Raw genomic sequence first — 25,334 nt, 5'->3', positions numbered from 1 at the left:
TCACTCTACCTCAACCCTCTTCTGCTCATTTGATAAACTGGAAGCCACAGACGATGTCAAGGGGAGTACCAGATAAGGCCACCAGAAAGGACTTATTAAAACAGCAATTAAATCATTAGTATACAGTAGTGCTGGACATACACCCAATCTCAAACTAAATCTGGCAAAGCTGGGGGAAACTCAAACTCTCCAAGTTGTTAATGATGTTTGATTTAATGCAGCATCCTTGGAGAGTGAATTCACTGCAGAACCCAGCATACACACATACACACACACACACACACACACACACACACACACACACACCCAGCCACTGTGGACAAACTGCATTTGAGCAACTTAGAGACATGTATGAGGCTGTTCATTTATTCATTTGCTCAGTACATATTTCCTGGACACTTGTTATATGCCAAACACAAATTCCAGGAACTTAACAACTGAGTGTGAGCAAAACACAAAAATGTCCGCCTTGGCGAAGTGTGATATCCACCATTGTTTAAATAGTCCCAAACTGCCAACAACCTAAAAGACACTCTCAGCAGAGTGGGAGAGCCACGCCCTGCCATACTGCAGCACCAGCGAAGGTGTGTTCTGGAATCCAGGCTGGGTGTGCCGGAGAGAAGCTGGTTCACTAGTAGATACAGAATAAGTCCTGTAGGTTGTTTATGGAGACACACATATAAAAATAAGTCATTTGGAGGCCCACCAAACTCGGAATCTTAGCTGAACCCAGAAAGGAGGGTGAGAAAAGATCGGCAAAGTTACTTTATTTCTTAAACATCTGCAACAAATAGATAGGTGAAGATAGCCCTGTGTGCATTGCATGTTACACACACGGATGTTTATTTTATCAATGTGGGTCTGTTTTCTTTCAAGATGGGTACGTTTTTGCTTTTATCATTGTTGTTGTTGTTGTTTTGTTTTGTTTTGCTGTCGTGTTTGATTAGGCCCCCATCTCTAGGTCATCCACAAACTGGAGTCCACCCTGTGCACTGCCGCGATCTAACAGGAGAGTAAGAGGCTGCTCGGGCACGGTGCCGACGCCCCCTAGCGGCACAGACCAGATCCGCAGTTCGTAGGGGTGCAAGGTCTGGAAATGCGGGGTTGGTTTAGGCCTGGGAATTTGTTCAACTACTTTAAAGACCAATCTGCCGTGATCTAGCACAGCTGAGGAGACATGTCCTATTTATTATTCAGGAATGCTGTTTTTAAGGCTCACCCTAGAGAAACTGAAGCACGAACTCAAGGATGTGTGCAGATTTGCAGCATTGTCTACGGTGGCCAAAAACTAAAAAGGGCACCATTATCCACCATTAGGAAAGCGGTGAGTTAGACATGTGCACCCAGTGAAAAATACTCTGCCACAGTAAATGACAACGGGACACCACCTGTCAGTCACATCTCAGATACCACAACCTGTTAGGACCTGCTGGACCAAGGTTGCAGTCCATGTCCGGACAGCTCTCTCCGAGCTCTGCACAAAATGGCACAAGATGGGAGGACTCCCTTCCCCCAGGATGGGCTTCCTCCTCTCCGCCTGACCTTATCTGGAGACTGACCCTGAGCCTGGACACCTGATTTACCCCAGGCATGACCCTTGACACAGTTCCCTGCAGACACTCTCCCCCTGACGTGACACACCATAATTAGGTTTTGTGCTTTGGCTGTTACGGTAGGAAAGTGCTGTTTAATGCAAATTAGGTGATGGCCCAGCCGCTGTCCTCATCCTTTACACCTCCCCTCACTCTGGAATAAAATTGAGCCGTCTTACTGAAGCGATCTCCTGGAAAGCTGTTTCTGCCATACTCACAGGCTGTACAAAGCCCTGCACACTGCCTCTGCCCACTTGGTCCTGGAGGTTTGGTGGCCAAACCGTGAGGAAAAGGGAGACCCCACAACAACCCATGCTGAGTAAAAAGGGGAGCCTTCGAGTCTTCCCTCTCCAAAGTACTAGTTACAGAAAATTGCAGGTAAGCCAAACACCACTGTGGGTGGGCACACAAGCATGTCGTGACTGCATAAACAGATGTGAGAAGAATAAATCCCAGATGCAGGAGCAGGGAACCACATGGGCCCTTGGTTGAATCACAGTACTCTATTTCTTTACGAGAAAGAAAAAACAGGGTTCACTTCTGTAACCCCAGGAGGCAGAGAGGATGGCTGGGAAACTGGGGCGAGCCTGGGCTACCTTGCAAAAAATGGTCAAGAAAGAACGAGAGGCAAGTAAGGAAAGAGGAAGAAAGAATTGCCCAAAGTAAATGGGACCAAAATTTATAATTAAATAGTGCTGGGTGGTGGATGTCTAGACACTTCTGGCATTCTTCTATGTTTTTGTATTATCTAAGATTTTAATTTATTGTTTGTTGTATTTGATTTATTTGTGGAGGAAGAGATGGTAGGTGGAGGTGGGGGAACATCCATGCAAATGAAAGCTAGAGGAAGTGTCAGATGACCCTTGGCTTGAGAGACAAGACACGTGGAGAGAGTGGTGTGGCCTCAGGGAGGAGAGGGGAGCAGTAATGAAGGCTATTGTAAGATGGGGGGGTTAGGCATTGTTCTCGGTGTGATGGAGAGACCTGGGGGCTCTAAGCAGAGGAGCCCTTCCGCTGGTGTGATCCTCTCTGAGTGGGTCACTCTTCTGCGTGTCAAGTGGGAGGAGGCAGGCTAAGAGCAGGAGTGAGAGAACACGTGAAGACTTCTTTACAGGAACGGGCAGGCCGGGCGCAAAAGACTGGATGGAACCCCAGTCTCGGTGCCTGCAAATGTGTCTGTGGTATGCTGGGAAGAGGAAGCGGTGGAACTTGGCCAGGGATCCGGTGGGAAGGAAGCATGCCTGAGGTTTTAGTTAAGCCGCAGGCAGAGAGGTACTGAGATGAGAAAAGTGACCACCGGAGCTGAAGAGGGATAGGAGGAAGGGTGGGCCAGTGGGCGGGTCCTAGCGAGGAGAGAAGGATGGAGAATTTCGTTCCATGGATTGTCAGCCTCCAAAGCGGAGGGACAGAGCTGGCAATTGTGTGCTCAGCTCAGAGGTCCGTGGGAAAGGTCGAGTAGGGTCAAGAGGTATAAATTTAGGTGTCACTGGTGTATTCTTCAAAGCCATGCCATGAGGCAGACGGTGTAAATAAAAAAAGAAGGCCGGGACCAAACTCCAAGCACCCCTCCATTTAACAGTAGGGAAAAGAGAACCCAGCAAACAGACTTGACGAGATGGAAGAATGAACAGGGGTGTTAGGGGGCATGAGAGATGCCGAGCCAAAAACACGTTTCAAGTTGGAAGCCGCGTTCAGCTGTGGAAAATGCTGCTGCATAACCAAATAAACAGCACAGGCAGAGAATCACCGCCCTCCCCTTGGAGCTGGCAGTACGGGAAGGAGTCTTTGTGGCTTTGACAAAAGCAATTCAGTGGAGTGGGGGCTCTTGAGGAGCCGAGGCCAGATGGCCCAGGATTGACAAGGGGCGGGGGACGGAAGAAGACTTGCGTATGGGCGGGTCTTTTGAGAAGCCTGACTCTGAGGAAAGGAGGATAATGAGGTGAGCACTGGGGACAAGGACATAAAGGAGAAGATAATTTAGGATGTTTGTCCGCATCCATATGCAGAGGAGAAAGAACACAGTAGAAAGGGGTGAGGAGAACAGTGGGAAAGTGAACGCAAGAGGAACTTGGAGAAAAAGGAAGGAGCCTGGAGTCCAAGCCCCACAGCTCACTAGACTGAGCTGGGACGCTAACTCTGTTCCATCCGTCCAGGTCCCAAGCTGTTCCCCCAGATACTCATTACCTCTCGATACTGTTTGCTTGCTCATGGGCGTCACCAGCTCCTGGGGGTTCGCGGTGCCAAATCTCCCGCTACCATCTCCTCTGAATACACAAGTCTCAAAATCTCCCTCACCCTATCTAGGTTGTGCATCTACCCAGGGAACTGGAGGGGAAAATAAGCAAACTGAAGAAAATTAATTCTGATCTATTTTATACATTCTGTATAAATGCATGAAATAGATTATGTTTGACGGTGGTAAACAGAGAAGCCACAAAAAATCCAATTTATCACTTTAATTATATATGCTTTTCTTCCTCCGTCTCCAGGGAAGAGTAAGCCTCCAGCAGTGTTCAGCCCCTTCTACGAAGCCATTCCCAAATTATTAATGCTGCTCCTAGTAACCGCGTGCTCTTAGTGACAGATGGCCAATCTGAAGCCCCTATGGAGGTGCATGGGAGGAGGGGCGTAAGGGCCCACAAATGGAAAGTGAGGCGCGTGGAGCCGTGAGTCAGAGGAACTACACAGATGAAGTTGAAGTCCACTCCAAGCAGGAAGTCTCCGACTTCTACTGAGGAAAGTATAAGAGCACTGAGTTATGTGGACACTGGTCCAACCAACCAACCAACCAACCAACCAACCAACCAACCAACCACCTTTAGCGACAGCAGTCTCACCCCACGACCCCTGACAATTTAGCGGCCATCCACACTGTCCCTAAGCAGGAGCAGGAGCACGAAGAGGGGGACTCTCTGTTACCCTTTGTTTTGTTTTGTTTTGTTTTGTTTTGTTTTGTTTTGTTTTGGTGAACACAAACTCTGCCAGACATCTAAGTGCAGCGAGGAACAGGACAACCTGGTCCTCGCCCTCCAGAAACAAGCATCCCCGAGAGAGAGAATGAATGCAAGAGGCTGTTGTAACACCAGATGAAGGTGCCAGATGCTGCTAAGGCAGGATGTAGGCACATCCAGTGCAGGCAGTGGCCAGGACGGGAAGAGGTATGTGTCAAACAGGGTTCTCTAGAGGAACAGGACAAATAAAATGAATATTCACTACAAAGGGGGCTTATTAGACTAGCGGGTAGGGCGTGTTTAGTGACAGCATGTTCCCTGGCTAATTTGCATTTTGACTATAGTCAAAATTAAGACACTGGATTTCTGACTTTTGGATTGGGATAAGTGGCCCTGTTAGTTCACACAGAAAATGCCAGGAGAGAACCAGGTTGGGACGTGTATTGCTTTTCCCAATGTTGTTCCCATTGTTGTTGACATACATCACAAAAGCAACTTCAGGAAGGAGGAATTGTTTCCGCTCGTAGTTTGAGGATACAGTCCATCATGGCAAGGAAAACTCGGCTTCGGAGGCCTGAGGCAGCCGATCACACTTGTCTGCCATCAGCAAACCCAGATGTGTGCTGCTGCCCCACTCACTTCCTCAGGCTGGACCCAAGGCCCCGGGGTGGCGCTGTCAACTTTCAGTGTGGACCTTCCTTCTCCAGCTAATCTTTCAGGGAACATCCTCAGAGACACACCCAGAGAGATATTTCCATGGTGATTCTAAAGCCAGTCCAGTTGACGGTGGAGATTAACCAGCACGGGAAGGAAGGATTCAGTCTCCACAGGTTGAGTCAAATGCCTGCCCGGAGCGAGCTCTACAGAAGCAGCTGGACACTCGTATCTGACATTTGGTTAGACCTTGGACTAGAAAGATGTACTGGGGATTCACTGAATCACAGCGAGTCGTTTAATCCGCGGCGTGGATGAGAATACTTAGAGAACACAAAACAGAAGGAAAACGGGCCTGTGGCCACAGTCTGCACAGCTCTTTCTTAACCTCTAGAGGAGGAGGCTGTGCCTGCAGAGGATGATGGGAAAGTTCCATACAGAGATGGGAGACAAGTGAGGTAACAATTGTGTCTTGGTTTTAAAGACGGGGCCATAATCAACAGGATCAATGCTGACATTCTCTCAAACAACATGAAACCAAGCCTGCTTACTTGGCACACTAGAGATGTGTGTGATGGAGGCTAGAGACAGCAGGCTGGGGTGGGTTAAACGGGAAGGTAGCACACCTAAGCGTTTCCCAAGCATTTTTGCTCTGTGGCACATAAGACTACCTTTTCAAAGTTTTTTCCCGTGTGTGTGTGTGTGTGTGTGTGTGTGTGTGTGTGTGTGTGTGTGTGTTTTGGGGGGAGCAGTGGGTTTGCCTGGATGTTTGACTGTGTACCCCATGTATGCAGCACCCATGGAAGCCAGAAAGGGGCATTGGATCCTCTGAAACCGGAGTTGTAAGTGGTTATAGGCTGCCATGTGGGTGCTAGGAATAGAACCAAGGTTCTCTGGGAGATTAGCCAGTGCTCCTCGCTGCTGAGACATCTCTCTAGCCCCAAGATTGTCTCTAAATCTAACGTTCAGTAACTGAGTAAAGCTGATCCAGGATCTTCTTTCCCTAAGTCCCAGATCAGCTTTACGTGGCCTTACCTAAGTGCTCTGAGGACTGAGAAGATCGGTGTCTTGGAACACCAAGGGCCATTTGTGCCATCCTGATGCAGAGCGGCTGCGAATGGAGTGTCACGGTGTGACACCAAAGGAAGGGAAGCTGGCTTGCTTGGAATGGCTTTAAGGGGAAGAAAACATGAGCATCTTTCAAAAGCATCTAGTGACAAGGCCCGGTTGAGACAGCATGGCTGAATTCACGGGAGGCAAATAGTAGAAAATCCTCGGTAGTGTAAGGCTCCTAAGAAGCCGTACAAGAATCCAGTTGCAGAAGGGGGCGGGGACAGGGAAAATAAGAGATATTCTGTATGTGAAGTGTAGTCCGCTGCACAAGATTAAACACTGGGTGTCATGATTGCCATGATAAAATTTTTAAATCTGACCTTCAGTAAGGTTCAGTCACCATCTCAGGTTCTCCACCCACTAAGCAACTTAGCCAAGACTTTAATACATGCTTTTCTGTCTCCAGCACTCCGAGGAACTGTATTTCGATGTATCGTGAACCTCACATGCTGTGTTAGGACCAGAGACAAAGATGAATGGGATTCCACATTTGACTTTGAAGAGACTCAACATGTAATAGAAGAAGATGGTAAAACGAATGCAATACCATATGACAAACAGAATAATGGGGAAATGCCTTAAGCAGCACAAAGACTGTCTTCTAATACATGCCTGTCTCTTTGTGAACTCAAGGAGGCCAAGAAGGACTGAGAATAGAGAAGAGCTTTGAGAAAGTTTGTTGGCTGGAAGGACTGTTGAAAAGACAGGTGAACAGAAGGGTAGGTGAGTGGTTGAAAGGATGGATGAGTGGAAAGAGAAATGACATTTGGGGCAACTGTTGGTCAGGTAGCCACAAGAGGTCGCTGCAGACCTGACTCAGACACAGTTTCCCATTGGCCCTTCCAGGTTCTGCCCAGCTGCCTCAAAGGGAGGGGACAGATGGAGAGACTAGTGGGAGTTGGCCGGATTCCGATCTGGCTCCTTCCTTTGTTCTATCCTATGTTCTAAGCATTTACTGCACGTCTCCAATTTGTCCTGTCTTTAGAACCTAACTCAGGAATGTTCAGGGGTCTTTCTTGGACCTCCGCTTCCAGACAGCCATGTGGTTCCAGTCGCAAGCTGAACAACCGAGTACCTCCATTCAAGTTACTTCATCCTTTTGGACCTCCCAAGAAGTGAAATTGGGGAGGACGTCTAGTAGTTCCAGGCCGCCTGGCTCACTCTTCCTTTAACAATGCTAGCCTTCATCAAGTACTTCCTCCTTGTGTGGCGTGGCTCTCATCCTGCGATAATCAAGGCGGCAGCCAGCAGCCATGTGTAACATTAAATATTGAATTAACTAAAACAGAAGCAAATGTGATTGTAGTCCCTCAGCCTCGCCAGCCAAATATTTGATGGCTACGATGCAACCAAGAACAACTGCAGGAAGCAGCCCAGGGATATTTTCAGCATCTCGGAGTGAGATATCCGTGAGATAGCACTGTCTAAGCAACTCATGTTTTTATCTCGGGTAACCTTCGTTGTGGACCGGTGCGCAAGAGGCCTTGGCAGGTTTGAGCCAAGGAGACGTGCCATGCAGGCGGCAGCCAAGGGACACCAAGGAAAGTTACTCACACCATGCAGACATGGCATCCACGTGGAAAGTTTATTATTAAGGGGTGGGGGGAGGGAATAGAGAGAAAGAGGGAGAGAAAAGGAAAACAGGGGTGCATGCAGCCTCATGAAGAGAGAGGAGAGAAGAAGAAGGGGGGTTCCTCATAAAGGGAGATTTATGTAAGATAACTGTCAGGACACTGGGTGGGTCCCCAAGGGGCGGGCCTGAATGCCAACAACCTTCCTTACACTTTTAGGGTGAAATATAGTTATTTACTCACCTTAGGGATAAGGACCCTAAGACCCAAACTGTTGCAAAACTTAGCCAAGGTCTCTCAGCAGATTGAGTGGAAGCAAGGATTCAAGTTTGGGTGGTTGACCCCCCACCCAGCCTGCTGCCCCGGTGCTCAGAGCTGTCCCTAGTGGCCATTCTCCTGAGTTCAGCCTCTGACCTCCTAGGAGTTAAACTGATATTTTTCAGTCTCCAGCGACCACTGGACCTCACAGCTGTTGTCCTGACCGTGGCCTACACAATTAGGGACCTAGGCTTCCAGCACCTTTCTGTCCAATCCCCGGCAGGTGCATCTAAGCTGCAGTCAAAGATAGTAAGACAACCCAACACAAAATTATAAACCTACTCAAACTATTTGCAATTTTCCTTCTGTAACTCAGTTGGATGGTTCTTGGGTGGACTTTGTTAGTAGCAATGTCTTGTTGGGATACAATAAAGTGTGATGGGTTTGGAACCTTTAGCTAACTCATAGTAGTCTCCATTCAGTGTAGCCTGGGTCCTAGAAGATGTGTGACCTGGGCAGATCTGTGACCTTACTGCTATTCACTCGAGTCACCCTCATCCACAAGGCGATGGTGGGCAAGCAGCTGAGCTCAGAGAGCCAACTCATTCACCTCTGAAGGTAGAGCAGCATGTCACCCGCAGGGGTGGCGTGCTAAGTCGGGATTCACTTCACACTCACAGCTGCTGGGACACAATGACAGCAGGAGAAGCCAGAGCGATGCTTGGACCGCTCTGGGTTCACAGCATCACAGACGCCTTGTGTGTGAGGCCATTGGTGGTTACCCATCACCCCGTCTCCTTCCCCTGTGCTGACCTGCCCCACCCACTTACCCATTGCCGAACAAAGTCAAAGAATACTCTCATCCGGAGTCTATAGGCAAAGAATGAGGAAGGAAAGCTTAGGTGCCCTCTAGACAAGTGGGCAAGACGCTACTCTAGCTCCCCTCCTTACTACTTGAACGCTGAAGCAGCCTGGTGACCAGGTCACACCGCCCGTCAGTGTCAGGCGGGTTTCTCATTTCCACCGAGTCAAAGATATGGTTCAGCAGCAAATCAGGGGCAGGGAGCACATGGTGGTGCCTGTGACCTCAGGGCTGCTGGGAAGCAAAGAGAGAAATAGGAAGAGCCCTGGTCCCACAATGCCCTTTGAGGACATGCCCTCGATGACTGTAGCCTCTCATGTAGGCCCCACCTCTTAAAACAGACGTGGGACCAAGCCTTTAATACATGGGTTTTTGGAGAATATTCTAGAGCCAGACCATAGCAAGGAAGGACTTCATCAGACTACTAGAGGTCTCTCAGGATGGAAGTTGGATGATTAGTGGTTCCAGTCTTACACTATTGCTCAGTGAGGCTGAGACTGAATTTGAACAATCTCTGACGCTTCCCAATAGGAATAATCCACAGCTGTAACCCATCCTGGTTCCCTGACATGAGCTTTGTGAAACCACAGAAGGTGATTATTAGTGATCTACCTGACTCCTTCATATTTTATGTTGAATAAAATCAATACATATGTAACCAAGAGGAAATGCCATTTGAGCTTATCAAATTTCTTCCCCACTTCCTCAGGCTATAAACACATCTTGGGTCAGAAGGGTCACCTACTCACCCCAGGTCAGGAGGACTAATTGCTTTATCCCTGTTTTCAGGTCTGCCTGCTGTCTGGCCTGCTCTGCCTTGGAAAGGCACCACGCTGCCCTGCTAGATGGTTCTGCTGCTCTTTGATGAGTTACTGGGCTCCCTGCACGTGGTCTCTGAGATACAGTTCCTAACCTTTCCTTTTCCAGACTCACAGCAAGTTAGTGCCTGGAGCTTGAGAAAAGTGTGTGCTCACTGGCAAGCTGAGGGAGACTGCTACGGGGTGGAAATGTTCTGCAGTGTTTTCTAGCCTCTTTGCCAAGGTTCTTGCAAAGCAGGCCCATTGTCAGAAATAAACCAGGCAAGAAATATGCTAGAGAAGCAGACTCTGGGATCCCGGTGTTTCCCAAAGTCACTTTTACCCTATGAAATAATTTGGGGGGCTATCCCAAAAGGAAGCAGTTACAGAAGAAAAGGAGTCCCCTGGGCATATCAAGAGGGAAGATCAGAGACAGGGTTATAAGTTCGATGCCTTTTGTTCAGCAGCAGGAAGCGAGACTGGGAAGGCAACATCACTTTTATGACACCTTAGCATTCTCCAAGAACCACTTACTGAAGACCAGACTCCTCACTTGGCCAAAAGTCCTGCACGCTGGCTATCCGAAGTCCTTCTCAAGCTTGCCTTTCCTTTTCTGCCTACCTTGTCTCTCTGAAGGGAGTATGGTGAGCTTTGGGGTCTAACTGGTCCTCGGGGCTGGTTTGAAGACTCAGCAGTCCCTGTCTCTCTCTCCTCTCCACTTTTCCAGCCACACTAGACTGCCATGTTGTGACGGATCCAAAAGTGAAAGATTGCCATACAGAGCATCTCTGGGCCCCCTAGACTCAGCTCAGTCCCAGCTAGGTTCATCCTGCTATACGCCAACCTTGTAACTTGTGTATATATTTTATTTCCATTGACAGTTTTCTTACTTAGTTGGCCTTTTTGAAAGGGAGGCAGAGGGTGGGACGAGAAAGGAAGAAAACTTGTTTCTGTTTGCTTGTTTGGGTTTTTTGTTTTGTTTTGGTTTGGTTTGGTTTGGTTTGGTTTGGTTTTGGTTTTTGGTTTTTTTTTTTTTTCTGTTTGTTTTATTTCATAGAGCAGAAAAGCAAAATTATTCCTAACTATGACCTCTTCCTGGACATGGACAGAGTTTGTGAAAATTTAAGCCTGGGAGGAAAACGCCTGCTCTATTTGTGTTCTTCTCTCTCCCATGCCATAGCACCACTGTGTGTTCTAGGAAAGGCCATCTTGGCAAGTACAGAGGCCTAATGTTCACACTACCTTGGAAGCGGGGTTACCTGTGTTGAATATACTTTAGTGGAAGGTTCCCAAGGGGCACGTTGCATGACCTCATGAAAGGAACAGCCCTTGGGACTTGTCTGGATGAAGTCCAAGACATCTCATTTTTGAACCCAGGATCTAGCTAGCAAGCTGCAGATCTGGGGCGGGGAGGAGGGGACGAGCTAGTGACCAGCTCCCTGGCATTCAGTGTAGTGGAGAACTAGACACTATCAGACCACACTAGAGATCCCAGAAAGATGTCCTGAGACACACACCCCAGGGGGTGGGCATGCATGACAGCTGCAGTAAGTGCACAGCTGCCCTTTCCTCTCTGATGTGGACAGAGAGAAGGAGGAGAAAAGCAGAACAAAGCCACTGAATGCCTGCTTTGTCGTATGTCCGTCTCATCTAGCCATTAGAACTTTCTAGAGCCGTTATTTTTAATCCCTATTAGACAATGGGGGAAACCAAGGCTCTCCAAAACCTTCCTGGAGTTAACAAGAACAAAACAGGAATGCCAACACCTATCCACCAGAGGTTGAGTCCCATGCTTTAGCTATTCCTCCCTCCTACTCAGACATAGGTAGGTTCTAATCAGCAAAACTAGAAATCAGGGGGACTAGATAGATGGCTCAGAGGTTAAGAGCACTGGCTGGTCTTCCAGAGGTCCTGAGTTCAATTCCCAGCAGCCACATGGTGGCTCACAACCATCTGTAATGTGATCTGGTGTTCAGGCAGACATGCACTTATATGTCATAAGTCTTTTTAAAAAATAAAATAAAAAATTAGAAAATAGAAATTCATTTTAAATAACGGGCAGGGTGTGGTCATGAAAATGTGCAACAACTAATAATTATCAGTTATTAGGTGTCTAGAAAGCTAGAGGTCCTGGCATCAAACATGATAGGATATGCCTCAACATTAAATATGAAACAGTTTGAGGGATGGTCCTTAACTTTCTTCTGAGCCAAAAATTAGACAAGTTCCCTCTCCTAGTGGAGACTTCCTCCCATGTACTCACACAGCTTCCGAGGCAGGGACCTCCACACACTCTTCCCAGCGCCATGGCAGCCACAGCTTGACAAAGCGCCACGTTCCTCCACAGAAGAGACCCACTGTGAGATACTTCTTCATGTGGAGCTAAATCTGCCTCCCTGATCCCTCTAATTTTCAATAATTAGTCTCTTTTCTGTCCTATGAAGTAACTCATGATAAATCTTCCCGTTCTCTTCCAAAGAATGACTGGAGGCCACTATTGTCCATGCTCTATTGTATCTTTACAGATAATTATCTCCCAAATCCTTCAGCAGTCCAATAGGAGATGGTTTCCAGACCCTGTCCCTCATCCTCATCTGCTCTGTTGATGTGCTGGGAGCTCAGCTTTCTCCTCCTTCCCATTGTGAAGCAGGAAGCTCCCAGATGCTTCCACAGTTCGGGACTCCACAATGCAACTTACTCTGACAATGGCTCTTAGATACCTTGTCACTCTGTCACCTCAGCATCAGTCTACACCTAACTAAGGTCCCTGGGCCTTCTTCACAGGAACGGCTGCAGGCAAATGTTGCTCGGTCTGACCCCAGTGGGCTGCCATCTTGATTGCAGAGGCCTATTTCACACTCGTAACTCCAAGGTCCTGTTGTACATTGGAGCAACAAGTCTTCGGGACTTGGAGACATGAGCTCACCTGAGAGGCTCCGCTGTCTAGATGACTTCTCTTTTGTTATAAGCGTCAGTGCTCTCCATCCTGTTTGCTCAGCATGTTGTAACTCCCAAGTTGTTTTCCAGTGAGAAAGAAAGGTAGGGGAAGCCTGACTACGCAGCAGGTTCTCATCTACTCTGAGGTCAAACCTTCTTTCCGCTTTCAGTTAGTGCGATAACCAGTTTCCCAGGCAGTGGGTCAACATAACCTTTACAACCACCTATAAAACAAAATTACTATTCTAAAAAATTTTTTACTATTATCCCTCCCAATTATATGATATGACAAAATGAGGAATTGGAAGCTCTTGGAATTTGGGCAGTTTGTCCAAGTTCACACAGAAAGAGGCAGATTGGTAAGTCCAGTCAAGACCATCTGCTTCCAAATCCTGCCTACTTTTTTACAACATCAAATTCATGGGTGAGAAGGGTGGGGGAGATGGAAGGAAAGAGACTTTTATAGTTCTGCAAAAACTTGAAAAACCTATAAATGTGCTGACCCCGAGCTGAATCCAAAATTAACTTAAAATTCTCCATCTGTATCCAAAGCAGGATGAGCAGCGAGGGTGAGAGCGTGTGGCATATGAGGGTGTCAGTTGTTCACCCACCACCCGATGGTAGTTAGCTTTTAGTTCCTGGTACAAAATACTTGAGAAAATTGACCTGAGGCGGGAAAGGTTGACTTTTCTTTATGCTTTCCAAGGATTCAGCATATGGTCAACTGGATTTGTTGCTTTTAGGTTGTAAAGCAGGAACACCATGGTGGAAAGGCGTGATGGAGGCATGCCTCCAGGTAACCAGGAAGTATACAAGAAAGGGACAGAGAACAAGATATTCCCTTCCAGGGCACACCTCCAGTGAACTACTTCCTCCATACGTCCTATCTCCTCCTTTTGGCACCTCCCAATAATGCCGTCATATTCTGAATCAATCCATTCATTATAACAGAGCCCATATGACCTACTTATCCCTGGAAATGGTCTCATAGACACACCCAGAGGTGTGTTCTACTAATCACCTGGGCATTCCTTAATCCAACCAAGTTAATAAGACTAACCATCATGCTTACTACTAGTTCTGTGTTCCAGGCACATGCCCTGGGCATAAGGTACATCGTCATTAAGACATGTAGTCTGATTTCATTCTGCACAGAGGAAGCTAAGTGATAACATGCTGGCAACTTAATAAGACAAAATCAAGCCAGATGTGGTGGCTAAGATTTGTCATCTCAGCACCCAGGAGACTGAAACAGGAGCATTTCCACCAGTCAGAGGCCAGCCTGGGCTACATAATGAGTTCCAGGGCAGCTTGGGCTACAGAGTAAGAACCTGTCTCACAAATTAATAAAAATACCGCTGATACTCCAAAAAGTAATAGTGATGCAATAGGATTCTACTCGCATGAGAATTCTGATTGCAGTCCTAGGGAAGGCCTGTCTGGGAAGGCAGAATTTGACCAGATGCAGGGTAGAGGATTGTAGAGGATGTGTCCACTATAAATGTTTACTAGTTAAATGGTTGTGGGGAGTGCCTGAGTGGTTTGGTAATTAAGTGGTTGAGTGGTAGGTATTGGGCGTCTTGGGGGCTGGGTGGTGGGTAGCTCAAAATGATATAAATACCTCTTGTTGATATGGAAGTTTTTCTGCTACTTAATTTAATTTTATCACTTTGGTCTCCTACAGATTCCTGTGTTGGGACAAATTGTAAGTCTTATCCATGTCTCTTCTGATTCCAAGTATGTTCCTGGGCCAACAATTTTAATGAGAAGCGATATGACAATACCATTGGGTCCCTCATTTGCAAGGAAGACCCAGACTAGGTCCCATTATCAGAATCGTTAACTAGAGTCCAGGAAAAAGGAAGAACAGGACTCCATTGGCTCAGGCTCCAGGTGCTTCTAAGGTCACAGGAGTCTCAGCAGGGTAGCTCGGAGACCCCACACGGTCTCTTAAACATGGCTCTAGCTGTTGCCTCTCCTCTCAGTGTGGCTCTGGGGTGTCAAGGTTTAGACTCTTTTCCCTTTTCCAGTCAGGGAATCACCACCTTTGGCTTCATCTTCTTTTCTTCCTCAGCTTCTCTTTGCCCTCCAGCTCTTCCTGTCTCATAGCCTTCATGGTGTTTTCTATCAAGCGGGGGAAAAAACTCTGAGCTGTGAACATCTTGCCTTCTGTGATGCACGCAGAAGTCATTCAAACTAATGTTTGGAACCGACAGAAAGGGCAGTTGTAGCAAGCACATGAACATCACCGCTCTGCTTCTAGTTGAGAACAGAAGGGCTCTAAGCATCCAGGGCGATGCAGGCAAAGGCAGGAGGTGCTGGGACCAACGTCAGCATTCCTCATCTGATTCCTTATCGTGACTCTTAGACCATCTGTCTAGACTCCTAAGGCTGTCTGAGCTAGTCATATCTAACATGTCAAAAAGTTACAGCCTGGGAACAGACCCAGCATGCCTGCCCTGCAGATGATGTCAGATCTTTGGGACCCCGTCTCTCGTCCACATCAGAGCTCCGAGTGCCTTTGAGGACAGACAGAAAAAACAACCCTCTCCTAGACTGACAGAAGATGGATCTCTTGTCTCGTCTCGGGGTAGAGATGAGAGCTCGGTCTGGGGAAGCCTAGCCAAAAAGTTGATTTGTTGTTGTTTTCCTGGTGGGCATTTATGCAGCTCTCATCGGGCGTAACGGCTGAAGAGAAAGCCACACGGGGGGAGGGATTTGAACCAACGGAGGAAAGCAGGAACAGAATCAAGAGGAATGAGGTCTGACCATGGAGAGGCTGAACCCGGCTCGGAAAACCTGGCAGTGTGGTGGGGGCAATCAATGGGAAGAGGGAATGGGAGGGAAGAAAGTCAGATAGAAGGCACAAGGTGGGACTGTGAAGCAGAGGACTACAGAGAGCGTGGCAAGGAGCAGGCCAGCCGAAGAAAAGGAAGTCGAGCCCCTGCCCCACCCTGGTCTTAGCACAAAGAACCAGAAACAAAGGCGCTGTACAGGAGTCTCCGTCCCTAGGGTGAGAGGCCTACATCTGGAACAGAGAGAGAACGGTAAAGCAATGGGACCCGTCGTTCCGCGGCTCGTTCTGTCCCCGCGTCTCACAGCTAGGGTACGTCTCCACGTCCGGCCAAACCCTGTGTTTGAAGGTGACACACTGGCTCTACAGTGCTGGGCACGGACCCACACACTGTCCCAGGCGAAGTGCTGCAAAGATGGGACATTCTTTAGTCTCTCTGTGAACAACAGTCCTCTGTCCATAAAGACAGCAACAGCGAGAAACCGCGGGAATTACAGCTCCAGAGGGCAAAGGATGCGTTTTGAACAAGCCTCAGAACCAGCCATGATTGAAGGCCCAAGGTGAGTCATCGGTTGGAGGGGCCTGGTGGGACAGTAAGGCACAATTCACTGACCCTGGAGGTCAGTGGCTCTCTAGGCAGGACCCCTCCCTCTAGCTGATGCTGAGCCAATTCATCGGGCCCTGAGATATCCACAATGATGTCCAACATGCAGCCAGAGGATGCAAGGAATTTGGAAGAGCCCTGGACCAGCACATCTAACCCATTTTTCCCCTCTGAGGACCATAACTACTAAGGGGTCTTCTGGCTCTGACTTTCTGGGGTTCTCACAGGACCTGGCTTTGTAGGAGTCATTTCAGACTCACTGCATGAGGACAATGGACAAGCTCTGGGGATGAAATTATCTCTCTTCTGGGTCTCATAGTTATAGCCTGACTGATGTGGAAGATCAGTCCTCAGCCTCCTGGGCTTCACTGTCTGGGACTTTCTTCCTGAGCCTTGGTGTTATGTCTCCCCAGAGTAGTTCCAGACGCCTATGCTGAGCTCTGTCCTCTCTCCAGACTTCCAAGAGGGGAGACCGCTGGTCCTGAGGTGTCCGACAAAGGTGTTTCCTCAGAAGTCAGCCTCATGGCTCTTTTACTCTTTCTATAAGGACAGTCATCTCACTCAGGACAGGAGTCACCTCCCAGTACTCTACATCTCAGAAGTCGAAGACTCTGGGTTTACCAGTGTATGGCGGCCACTAAAGATGGCCTAATCCGGAAACAAAGTCACCAGCTGGAGAGCCAAGTACAGGGTAAGTAGACAAGGGAAGAGAGATACTCCTAAGGGATCCAGACATCAGGCAACAACCTTCATGACAGTAGGTAAGGGGTCCCAGGGAAGAAGGGATTCTGGATCCTGGACAGTCCGGCTGACTCTCCTATTCCATGTACCATCCAGTGCCTGTATCCCATCCTGTGCTTACTCTGCAACATGAAGCCACTAACCCTGCTGTAGGAGACATGGTGGAGTTTCCCTGTGAGGCCCAGGGAGGGCTCCCTTCCAGTCTCGTGCTCATTCTACTGTGATGGAGAGATCCTAGGGGAACCCCTGGCTTCCACTGACAATGTTTCCTCCCTCCTCAGCCCAGTGAAGTCAGAGTGGAGTGCTCGGAACTATTTCTGTGAAGCGAAAAACAGTGTCTCCAGAGAGAGGAGTGAGTCCGGGACGTTCCCCTGGTTGGTATGTTTTGTCCCCACGGTCTGTGAGCCCCGGTAACTGGTGGAAGTCAGATCTCACTCTTCTGTAACCTCCCACCACACCTAGCACAATAATGACTTATGGGAGGCTCTGCTTAATGGGCCACAGACCCCCATTGGAACGCCTATCCTCTGAACCGGCAGAGGGTGGGGAGCCCGTGGGGGAGGGGTTACATGGCCATCCATGACATGTTAGAATCTTCTGAGCCGTCTTTCTTTCCCACTTACAAGGCTTTTCAGGCTATGTGTTCTATTTTGTTTTGTTTTGTTTGTTTTGTTTTGTTTTGTTTTGTTTTGTTTTGTTTTGTTTTGTTTTGTTTTGTTTTTCCAAAGTTGTCCATTGCGTCTCCTGTGTTAGTTTGGGGTGGATTTCTGAATTTCTACAATGTACATTGTTACTTCCCCGTTTCAGTTTCTCAAATCTTGTAGGCCTCAACTGGTTAATGGCCTGGCTACCTGCAAGCCTGCTAATATTGGTGAAATTATTAAGGCCACTCCACATAGTTAAAAGGGAGGTTTATTTAGTGGTGTAACTTACAAATGAAGGGATAGGTAGGTTACAGGGTCTGGGAAAGACACAGCACAGTCCAGCGGTGTTCTCTGGAGAACTCAGCTCAGTCTACCTCCAGCGTCCAGCGTCCAGGAACCAAGAGAGACAGCCCATCCAGATCTCGGGTCTTCAGGGTCCTCTCTTGGCTCCACCTTGTAGGTGTGACAGTGCTGAAGCCTCAATGGGGGTTGGAACTTCCAGATCAAAGTTGGAATGGCTACCCACTGCAATGGGTCCTTGCCACCGTGTTTCTAATTCACTTCTTCAGGCCCTGTAAAAAAGACAGTTAGTAACTCTTTTTTGACCCCTTACTTGCTAAATCTCTGGCATTCCCCAGCCTTTGAGAAGCCACAGCCTGACAGACATAGCCAGTCTGTTTACCTGAGTCCCATGTGAGAAGAGAGGTTTTTCTTCCCAAGTCCCACAAAGGAGCACTCAGAAGAACACACAGAGAGATCACAGTCACAGAGACAGAAACCCACCATTACACACTCAGGCGTGAATAGAAGCACGAACCAAAGAATTCTTACAAAACGGATATGATTTATACCGGGGTCCTTCACGTTAGAAAGATAATCTGTGGCGCTGAATGTGAAGGCGGTAAGCCTCTCTTACTAAACTCAGCGGTCCTCAAGGCTGCTGAGAGATAAACAGTAAACAAGAGCTAGGGTGCACAGGTCCGTACTCACGCACCCACCTTGGACAGTGTGGTACCCAGGGTGAGTCTTCATTGGACAGTAACACATCAGAAAGGAAACATGATAGAGAGGCCATATCAATGCCCGACTCCCAACCCTGTCACTCTGTAGCTTGGTCCAGAGCTCTCTAAGAGTCATCAAATTATCTCCCTCTCAGGGGTGTTGTGAGGCTTTCGATTGATGGGATAAAGGACAGCTATAAGTAATGGGTTCAAGTGGTACATAAGTGGCCGCCTGGTAAGTTCCCGTTCTGGGACAAGCACATCGTGCACTGAGTTCCTCCAGTGTTTATGTTCTGAAAAGCCTAGTTAAAATTCTGATATGGATAATTCTATAGAGGAGTAAAAAAAAAAAATCAGATATTTGAGATTTGTGAGTTTCTCTGTAACTTTTCATATCTCACACTCTTCTCCCTGTCTTGGTGATAATATTTAAGCATGAATGCTGGCTTTCAAAATAATCACTTTGCACATCTACACGTCTATTCCCCTTGAAGCTTCATTTACTTCAAGACACACTTAAAGGACCGGCTATCACTTTCAAAGCTGTTCAGTTCCAGTTTGTTTCTAGGTGTTTAAATCTACCTACAGATATTCAAATCAACCCACCTCTCCCTCCATGATGACAATATTCTTTTTTCTATTTAGTCTAGGGCAAAAGTGATTGCTTCAATAGACTTCTAAAGCAAGACGTATTTATTCAAGTTGGTAGCTCCTTCTGCTAAGAAAATTTTGATGAGCTTTCTGGAAGCTCACTTATTCATCAAGATAGACTACCCCCTTGAATCCAAGATGTTCCCCTCTGCTAGTCCCGGAGCCTGAAAGGTGTTCTCTCTAAGGCCAGGGCTGATTTCTTCTGTCACTGGATATCCAATTAGGGTTTGGGCTAGCCTTCAGCATCTTCTCCTTTTGTCAATGTAACAGTCTTTACCCATCCAACTTCCCATCACCTTCTTCTTTCTCGTCTAAAGTCTAGAACCTGTTCTGGCGACATTTGCTTTCAGACGTTTCTTTGATAGAAAGATAGAGTCAGGTCCAGGGGTAGATGGGAAGATATCAATCCTTACTTCTTCCTGTTTCCAAATTAAATAGAAGTAAAAGGGTCTGTACTCTCTTGGGGAAGGGCACTAGCCAGGAGGTGGGAGGACATGAATGCAGACACCCTGACCTGAATGTTTCTCCTTCCACAGCCAGACGTGAAGTGCTCACCACAGAAGAACAAGTAAGCAGGGACCCCTGTCCTTCCTCACCCTTTGTCTTTTGTCTGCTTCCTTGTACTGATCTTACTTTCCTGCGGGACAATTATATCATCTGTGCAAAGGTGAAAAAAAAAAACCACACTTGGTAAGATTGCCACCAACGATCTAGATCCAAACAACACGACCTACCAAGATCTCCTTGGTGTCTGATGATGATATTCCCTAGTAGTGCAATGTCTCCCTCCAGCATACGCCCATTTCTCCAACCTCCAGCTCCCAGCTTCCAGCCCCCAGTGCTCCCCCGTGCTCCCCCGTGCTCCCCAGTTGCTCCCAGCTCTTTCTGTGGGTCATCCGGTTCCTGAACCCACAGTGAAGGAGCCCCTAAGCCCTATTCCTCACACACACACACACACACACACACACACACACACACACACACACACAGTTCCAGAAGTAACACTGGACACAGAGCCACAGATATCTGCTTTCAGTGAAAAAGGGTTTTTCTTCCAGATAGACAGATGATGATAATAGATAGATAGATAGATAGATAGATAGATAGATAGATAGATAGATAGATAGATAGATAGATAGGTAATATAACAGACACAAGATAAGATACTAGATAACTAAATACAGATATGTATGTCTGTGGATACAGACAGATAAATAGATTTTATACAGAAGGAGAATATGCTTGCCTTTATACTGAAAAGAAAACATGAAGCAATGACCATGGGACTAAAAGTCCTCTCCGAAGTCAAGCAAGACGGAGCCAGAGCCCTAAAGGCAGCAAGGACACTGCCCTCCCCTGCAGCTCTGAGCATATTCAGCTCAGACACAGAACCCAGCTTGCCCAGTGCTCCAGATTGCAGAGTGCATGGGAAAAGTCTGTCATTGCTTTCATGTTTTTAAAAAATGGTTGTAAAATCTATTTTGTTAAAAGAAATATGTACATTTGTTTCATGTTGTTCGTATAGGTCATTTGCAGCACCTAACAGTTCATTGTTGGCTTGAGGCATCCACAATCAGCAAAGGATACTTGCTGGTTATGCCCAGATCACAGAAACCCCGAAAAGACCACCATAGAGACCGAATCCCGTATGTAAAAGCAAAGAGACTTTATTTCAAGCTCAGATCTTGGACTCTCTGTCTGACTCAGCAGAGAGAGCAGAGGGCCCAGAGCCCAGGCAGGGTGGGGTTTTTTTTTTTTTTTTTTTTTTTTTTTTTTTGGTTTTTCGAGACAGGGTTTCTCTGTGTAGCTTTGCGCCTTTCCTGGGACTCACTTGGTAGTCCAGGCTGGCCTCGAACTCACAGAGATCCACCTGGCTCTGCCTCCCGAGTGCTGGGATTAAAGGCGTGCGCCACCACCGCCCGGCCAAGGGGGGTTTTTATCATAGCAGAGGTTAGGGTGAGGGGATTTCCAAGGTTCAGGACCCTGATTGACTGACATTTGTCTAGGAGTATAGGGAATGTTTGGAATATCAGGTATTTCCCCTTAGATGCAAGCCCTCCCTGGGTGGGGTCAGCTCATGGCTTTTTGTGGATCTGGTGTTACCTGCCAGTAAGCCTGTTAGAGAATCTGTGTCTGGGCCTCTAAGCCTATCATGGCAGTTGTGTGGTCAAGCTGTTTGGGGCCCCCCTCACATGCTGACACATGCTCCTTTAGGCCCTGGAGCATCTTTACAGGCTTCTGTTCTAGAATCACAGACAGCAGAATCTGACTTACAGAAAGGGACTGCAGCAGACTCCACCTGTCTTGCCTATGAAGAAGATATCAATGTTGTCTTGCAGGCACCACAGGCCTGCTAACATCTTACACAGCAGCTCCCCAACATCAACAGTATTGGTGTTACCTGATGCTCACAGAAATGCAACTCTTTAGATCCAACCCCAGACCTGCTGGATGAGAATCTGCCTTTCAATAGCATCCCCAGGCAATTTGCAAAGTGCTTTCAATCAGGCTGATCTGTTTACAAGGCACGTTATGGAAACGCATCCATCCCCTTAATTGCCTATGGTTCAGCCCTAACGATGGGAGAACTAGAGAGACCATCCACATTATCATTTACTTTTCCAATTCTATTCCCTTTTCCTCCTTCCCTTCTCCCACCCCAGCCCCTTCCTCCCTCCCTCCTCCCAGTTTCTGCTATCACCAATCCATCCATGTCCAGGAAACACTGAGCCGGTCTCTCTTTGCCACTCACCAGAGAGCCTGATGAGCAACCCAAGCCAGCCGCTCTAGAGCCAGAGAACCCCCATGAGTCAGCCAGAGTGCGCTTGCAGACCCAAGCCATTGCTACTCCCTTGATGGAAAAACTGCCCCCTTAATAAAAGATCAAAACACAGATGTGTCATCAGCTCATGAGGGGAAACACTGTTGCTAAGGCCCTGGAAGCCTCCAGCTCTTCCGGTTGTTCCTAGGGATCACAGACCCCCTCCTTCCCGAGTCTTGCCACTTCCCCTACACCAGTGTGACCCAGGCTGGTGCCAGTCTGTGAGTTGCTTTTAAGAAGTCTGTGATACATACAAAAATTACAGCAAATATTTAGAAACTTTTATAGCAATCTTACAGTAATTTTATGTTTGTTTAATACAATCATAAAAAAAATTAGAGCTTGTATTTTGTAGGTATGTCTTTTTATTTCGTTTTTCTAGTAATTTGCTTTTATTGTAGTCTACAAAAGTACAAGTCCACAATGGATTGGAAATTTAAAAAAAAAATACTCAAAACAGGTTGTCTGCCCCATCTACACACACACACACACACACACACTTCTGGCTGCTCAGGAACTCTGCTCTCTCCCTGGTATCTGTCTTTACAGACCTATGTGCACAGCTGAAAACATCCTTTCCCCGTAGTTTAGAAAAGAATAAGCTGCAATTTTTTCGAAAATGAACCATTACTAAGAAAAAATGAGCCAGGCGGTGGTGGCACACGCCTTTAATCCCAGCACTCGGGAGGCAGAGGCAGGCGGATCTCTGTGAGTTCGAGGCTAGCCTGGGCTACAAAGTGAGTTCCAGAAAAGGTACAAAGCTACACAGAGAAACCCTGTCTTGAAAAACCAAAAAGAAAAAGAAAAAATGAGAACTCCTCAAAAGTGCAGAGAGTAGAGCTATCTGAGGATGGCCATACTTTTCAATCTGTACTGTTTTCCCTGGTTTGTGGGATGTTACCATCCAGACCAGAGTCCCATATCCAGTCCTGGGGGGGAGGGGCACTTCACAGGAGGAAAGGATACCATCAGTTCTCAAGGGACAGACCCTGTTGACACTGAGGAAGGGCACTGGAGACCACTGGAGGCTGCTGCGTGCCACAGGCGTCTGATGTCACTTCTCACAGAACTGCTACCTGCGGCCTCCACACATTCTGTACTATGAATCATCTTTTTCTCTCCAAGTCGGAGTTACACGCAAACCTTTATGTATGTAGATGAACGTGTTGGCTGTGCCTTTTCTAGTGACCTGGGTTCTATAGATTCGTATTACCTAAAGGAAAAGGGGACAGGGAAGACTTCAGGGTCTGGGTTGAGGGTAGTGCAGCAGCCTGGAATTGCTCCTGAAAGAAGAGAGAAAGATGCCCATGGCTAGGAGCCCCGTGGCTGCCCTCTGCTGGCCCTCTCTGAGACTCAAACTGCCTACTCTCAGTCTGATCCATTCCCAGAAAAATTACATCTTAAAATAATGGGGACTGGGAACGCAGCTCAGCTGGTACTTGCTAGGCATGCAGGAAGTCCTGACAGGACCTCAGAAACCCAATGTGGTGATGAGTACCTGAGGCCTCAGCACTCATGAGGTGGAGACAGGAGGATCAGAAGCTTAATGTCATCGTCAGCTACATTGTGAATCCCAGAACAGTCTAGGCTATATGGAACCCTGTCACAGAAGTGTGTGTGTGTGTGTGTGTGTGTGTGTGTGAGAGAGAGAGAGAGAGAGAGAGAGAGAGAGAGAGAGAGAAACAGAGAGACAGAGACAGAAGGACAGACAGACAGAAGGACAGACAGAGAAAGAGAGAGACAGAGACAGAGACAGAGACAGAGAGACAGAGAGAGGTTGAACAATACTTGGTCATTGTTTTGTACGTGGCTATACAGTCTAGATGCAAGACAAAACGGAACCAAGAGGGTTGTGTGCTTTGAGATTCCTTTCAATTCCAGGTTGGTTTAGATTTGGCTAAGAAATAAGGTCTGCATTCTTATTTAAATGAGCAGCTCTGTGTGCTTTGTGGTCTCAGTTCCTTCTGCCCTGCTGGAAGCCACCGCAGCTTGTAGGACCTAGAGCCCTCAGCACACTGGTCCCACACTGCTCAGGGGCCTCAGCACAGCTGCCTCCTCTGCCTCTGCCTCCCGCACTGCTCACGGGGCCTCAGCAGAGACTCAGTGGAGTTCCTCGCTCGGTTCAGAAAGCAGGCCAAGGTCTCCTTACTTCTGGAATCTCTTCCACGTGGAGCACACCGACAGTGATGGTCACTCGCATCATCAATAGGGGATTGCTGCCACCCAGTTTGTGAGTTCTGACCTCATGGGGCTGACTCACACTGGATGGATGCTCTGTAAATGTTTATTTGGTGCATTGGTCTGCCCAAGCTGAGAACCCCAACAAGTGGTGGTGAAGGGTGAATGCATAGATGAGCCTCCAGTTCCCCTCACTACCTCAATAAAACTCCATGGTGGCTCTGTTTCCCTTTAGGCAGCCTTCCTTCACAACTCTAGAGACTATCTCATTGCCTCCAAAGCAGGGGGTAGGGAGGGGGGGGCTAAGATGGACACCCCACCCGCCCACTCTCCTGCAGGTGTCCCTCCTACTTGTTCCTTCTCTCCCACTCTGTGCACCATGCCCCTGCTGTGGAATTTCGCTATGTTAAAGTTAAAACTTCCTTTTTGATTAGACAAAAAAAGGGAGAAGAGCTGTGGGCGTCTTTCTGTATGCTGTGAATGTGTGTTGCTCTGGTCGGTTGATAAATACAATGCTGATTGGCCAGTAGCCAGGCAAGACATATAGGTAGGATAAGAGACGAGAATTCTGGAAAGAGGAAGGCCGAGTCAGGAGACGCCAGCCTGCCGTCCAGGGAGCAGCATGTAATGACACCCAGGTAAAGCCACGGAACACGTGGAGACGTACAGATGAACAGAAATGGGCTGAGTTTAAGTGTAAGAGCTAGTCAGTAGTTAGCCTGAGCTAGTGGCCAAGCAGTTTTAATTAACATAAGCCTCTGTGTGGTTATTTTATAAGCAGCTGCAGTACCGCAGGACCAGGCGGGACACAGAAAAACTTTCAGCTACATGCCCCTGCCTCACGAAAGACTCCGTCCCTTCTACCTCTTTACAACGGGGTGAGGCGGGAAAGCTGAATGTGACAGAATCGAAGGAGCCCGTGCCAGCACCATCTCAGGGGCGACCAGTAAGGTATACACACTGCGCTCATGCAGAAACAGTGGCAGTGGGTATTGCTAGGAATTGGCGGAAGTAGTGCTTTCCCAGGGTGCTCAGTGCATTCTGCCTCAGGCCAGCCTTCCTGCCCTACCACAGCTGCCCAAGAAGGCTGGCTAGGGAGGGGCCGCTGGGGCCCGGTGGCATGTCATCTGCTGAGAGGTCTCACAGGTGTGGCTTACAAGGTATG

General features: G+C 47.8%; 1 protein-coding gene and 1 long non-coding RNA gene across 5 annotated transcripts; both read left to right on the top strand.

The window, feature by feature from the left end:
* Positions 1-1,716: 1,716 nt before the first annotated feature.
* On the top strand, positions 1,717-7,605 carry LOC143267830 (uncharacterized). Of its 4 annotated transcripts, none has more exons than XR_013043405.1 (4): positions 1,717-1,970; positions 4,082-5,655; positions 6,717-6,839; positions 6,944-7,605. It is a non-coding gene; the product is annotated as an uncharacterized LOC143267830 (long non-coding RNA). The 4 variants fall into 4 exon arrangements; XR_013043407.1 differs by having other exon boundaries at positions 6,717-7,029; positions 7,296-7,605; XR_013043406.1 differs by having other exon boundaries at positions 4,082-4,750; positions 6,717-7,605.
* Positions 7,606-15,048: 7,443 nt separating this feature from the next.
* Positions 15,049-17,367, top strand: Fcrl6 (Fc receptor like 6). The gene is given in 4 exon segments (XM_016008873.3): positions 15,049-16,747; positions 16,750-16,824; positions 16,971-17,059; positions 17,061-17,367. Coding segments are annotated over 4 exon segments (576 nt in total). The 5' UTR covers positions 15,049-16,563; the 3' UTR covers positions 17,289-17,367.
* The last annotated feature ends 7,967 nt before the right edge of the window (positions 17,368-25,334 follow it).

Source organism: Peromyscus maniculatus, chromosome 11, assembly GCF_049852395.1.
Source record: "Peromyscus maniculatus bairdii isolate BWxNUB_F1_BW_parent chromosome 11, HU_Pman_BW_mat_3.1, whole genome shotgun sequence".
Lineage (NCBI taxonomy): Eukaryota > Metazoa > Chordata > Mammalia > Rodentia > Cricetidae > Peromyscus > Peromyscus maniculatus.
Note: the sequence above shows the minus strand (reverse complement) of the source record. Positions and strands in the feature narration are given on the sequence as shown.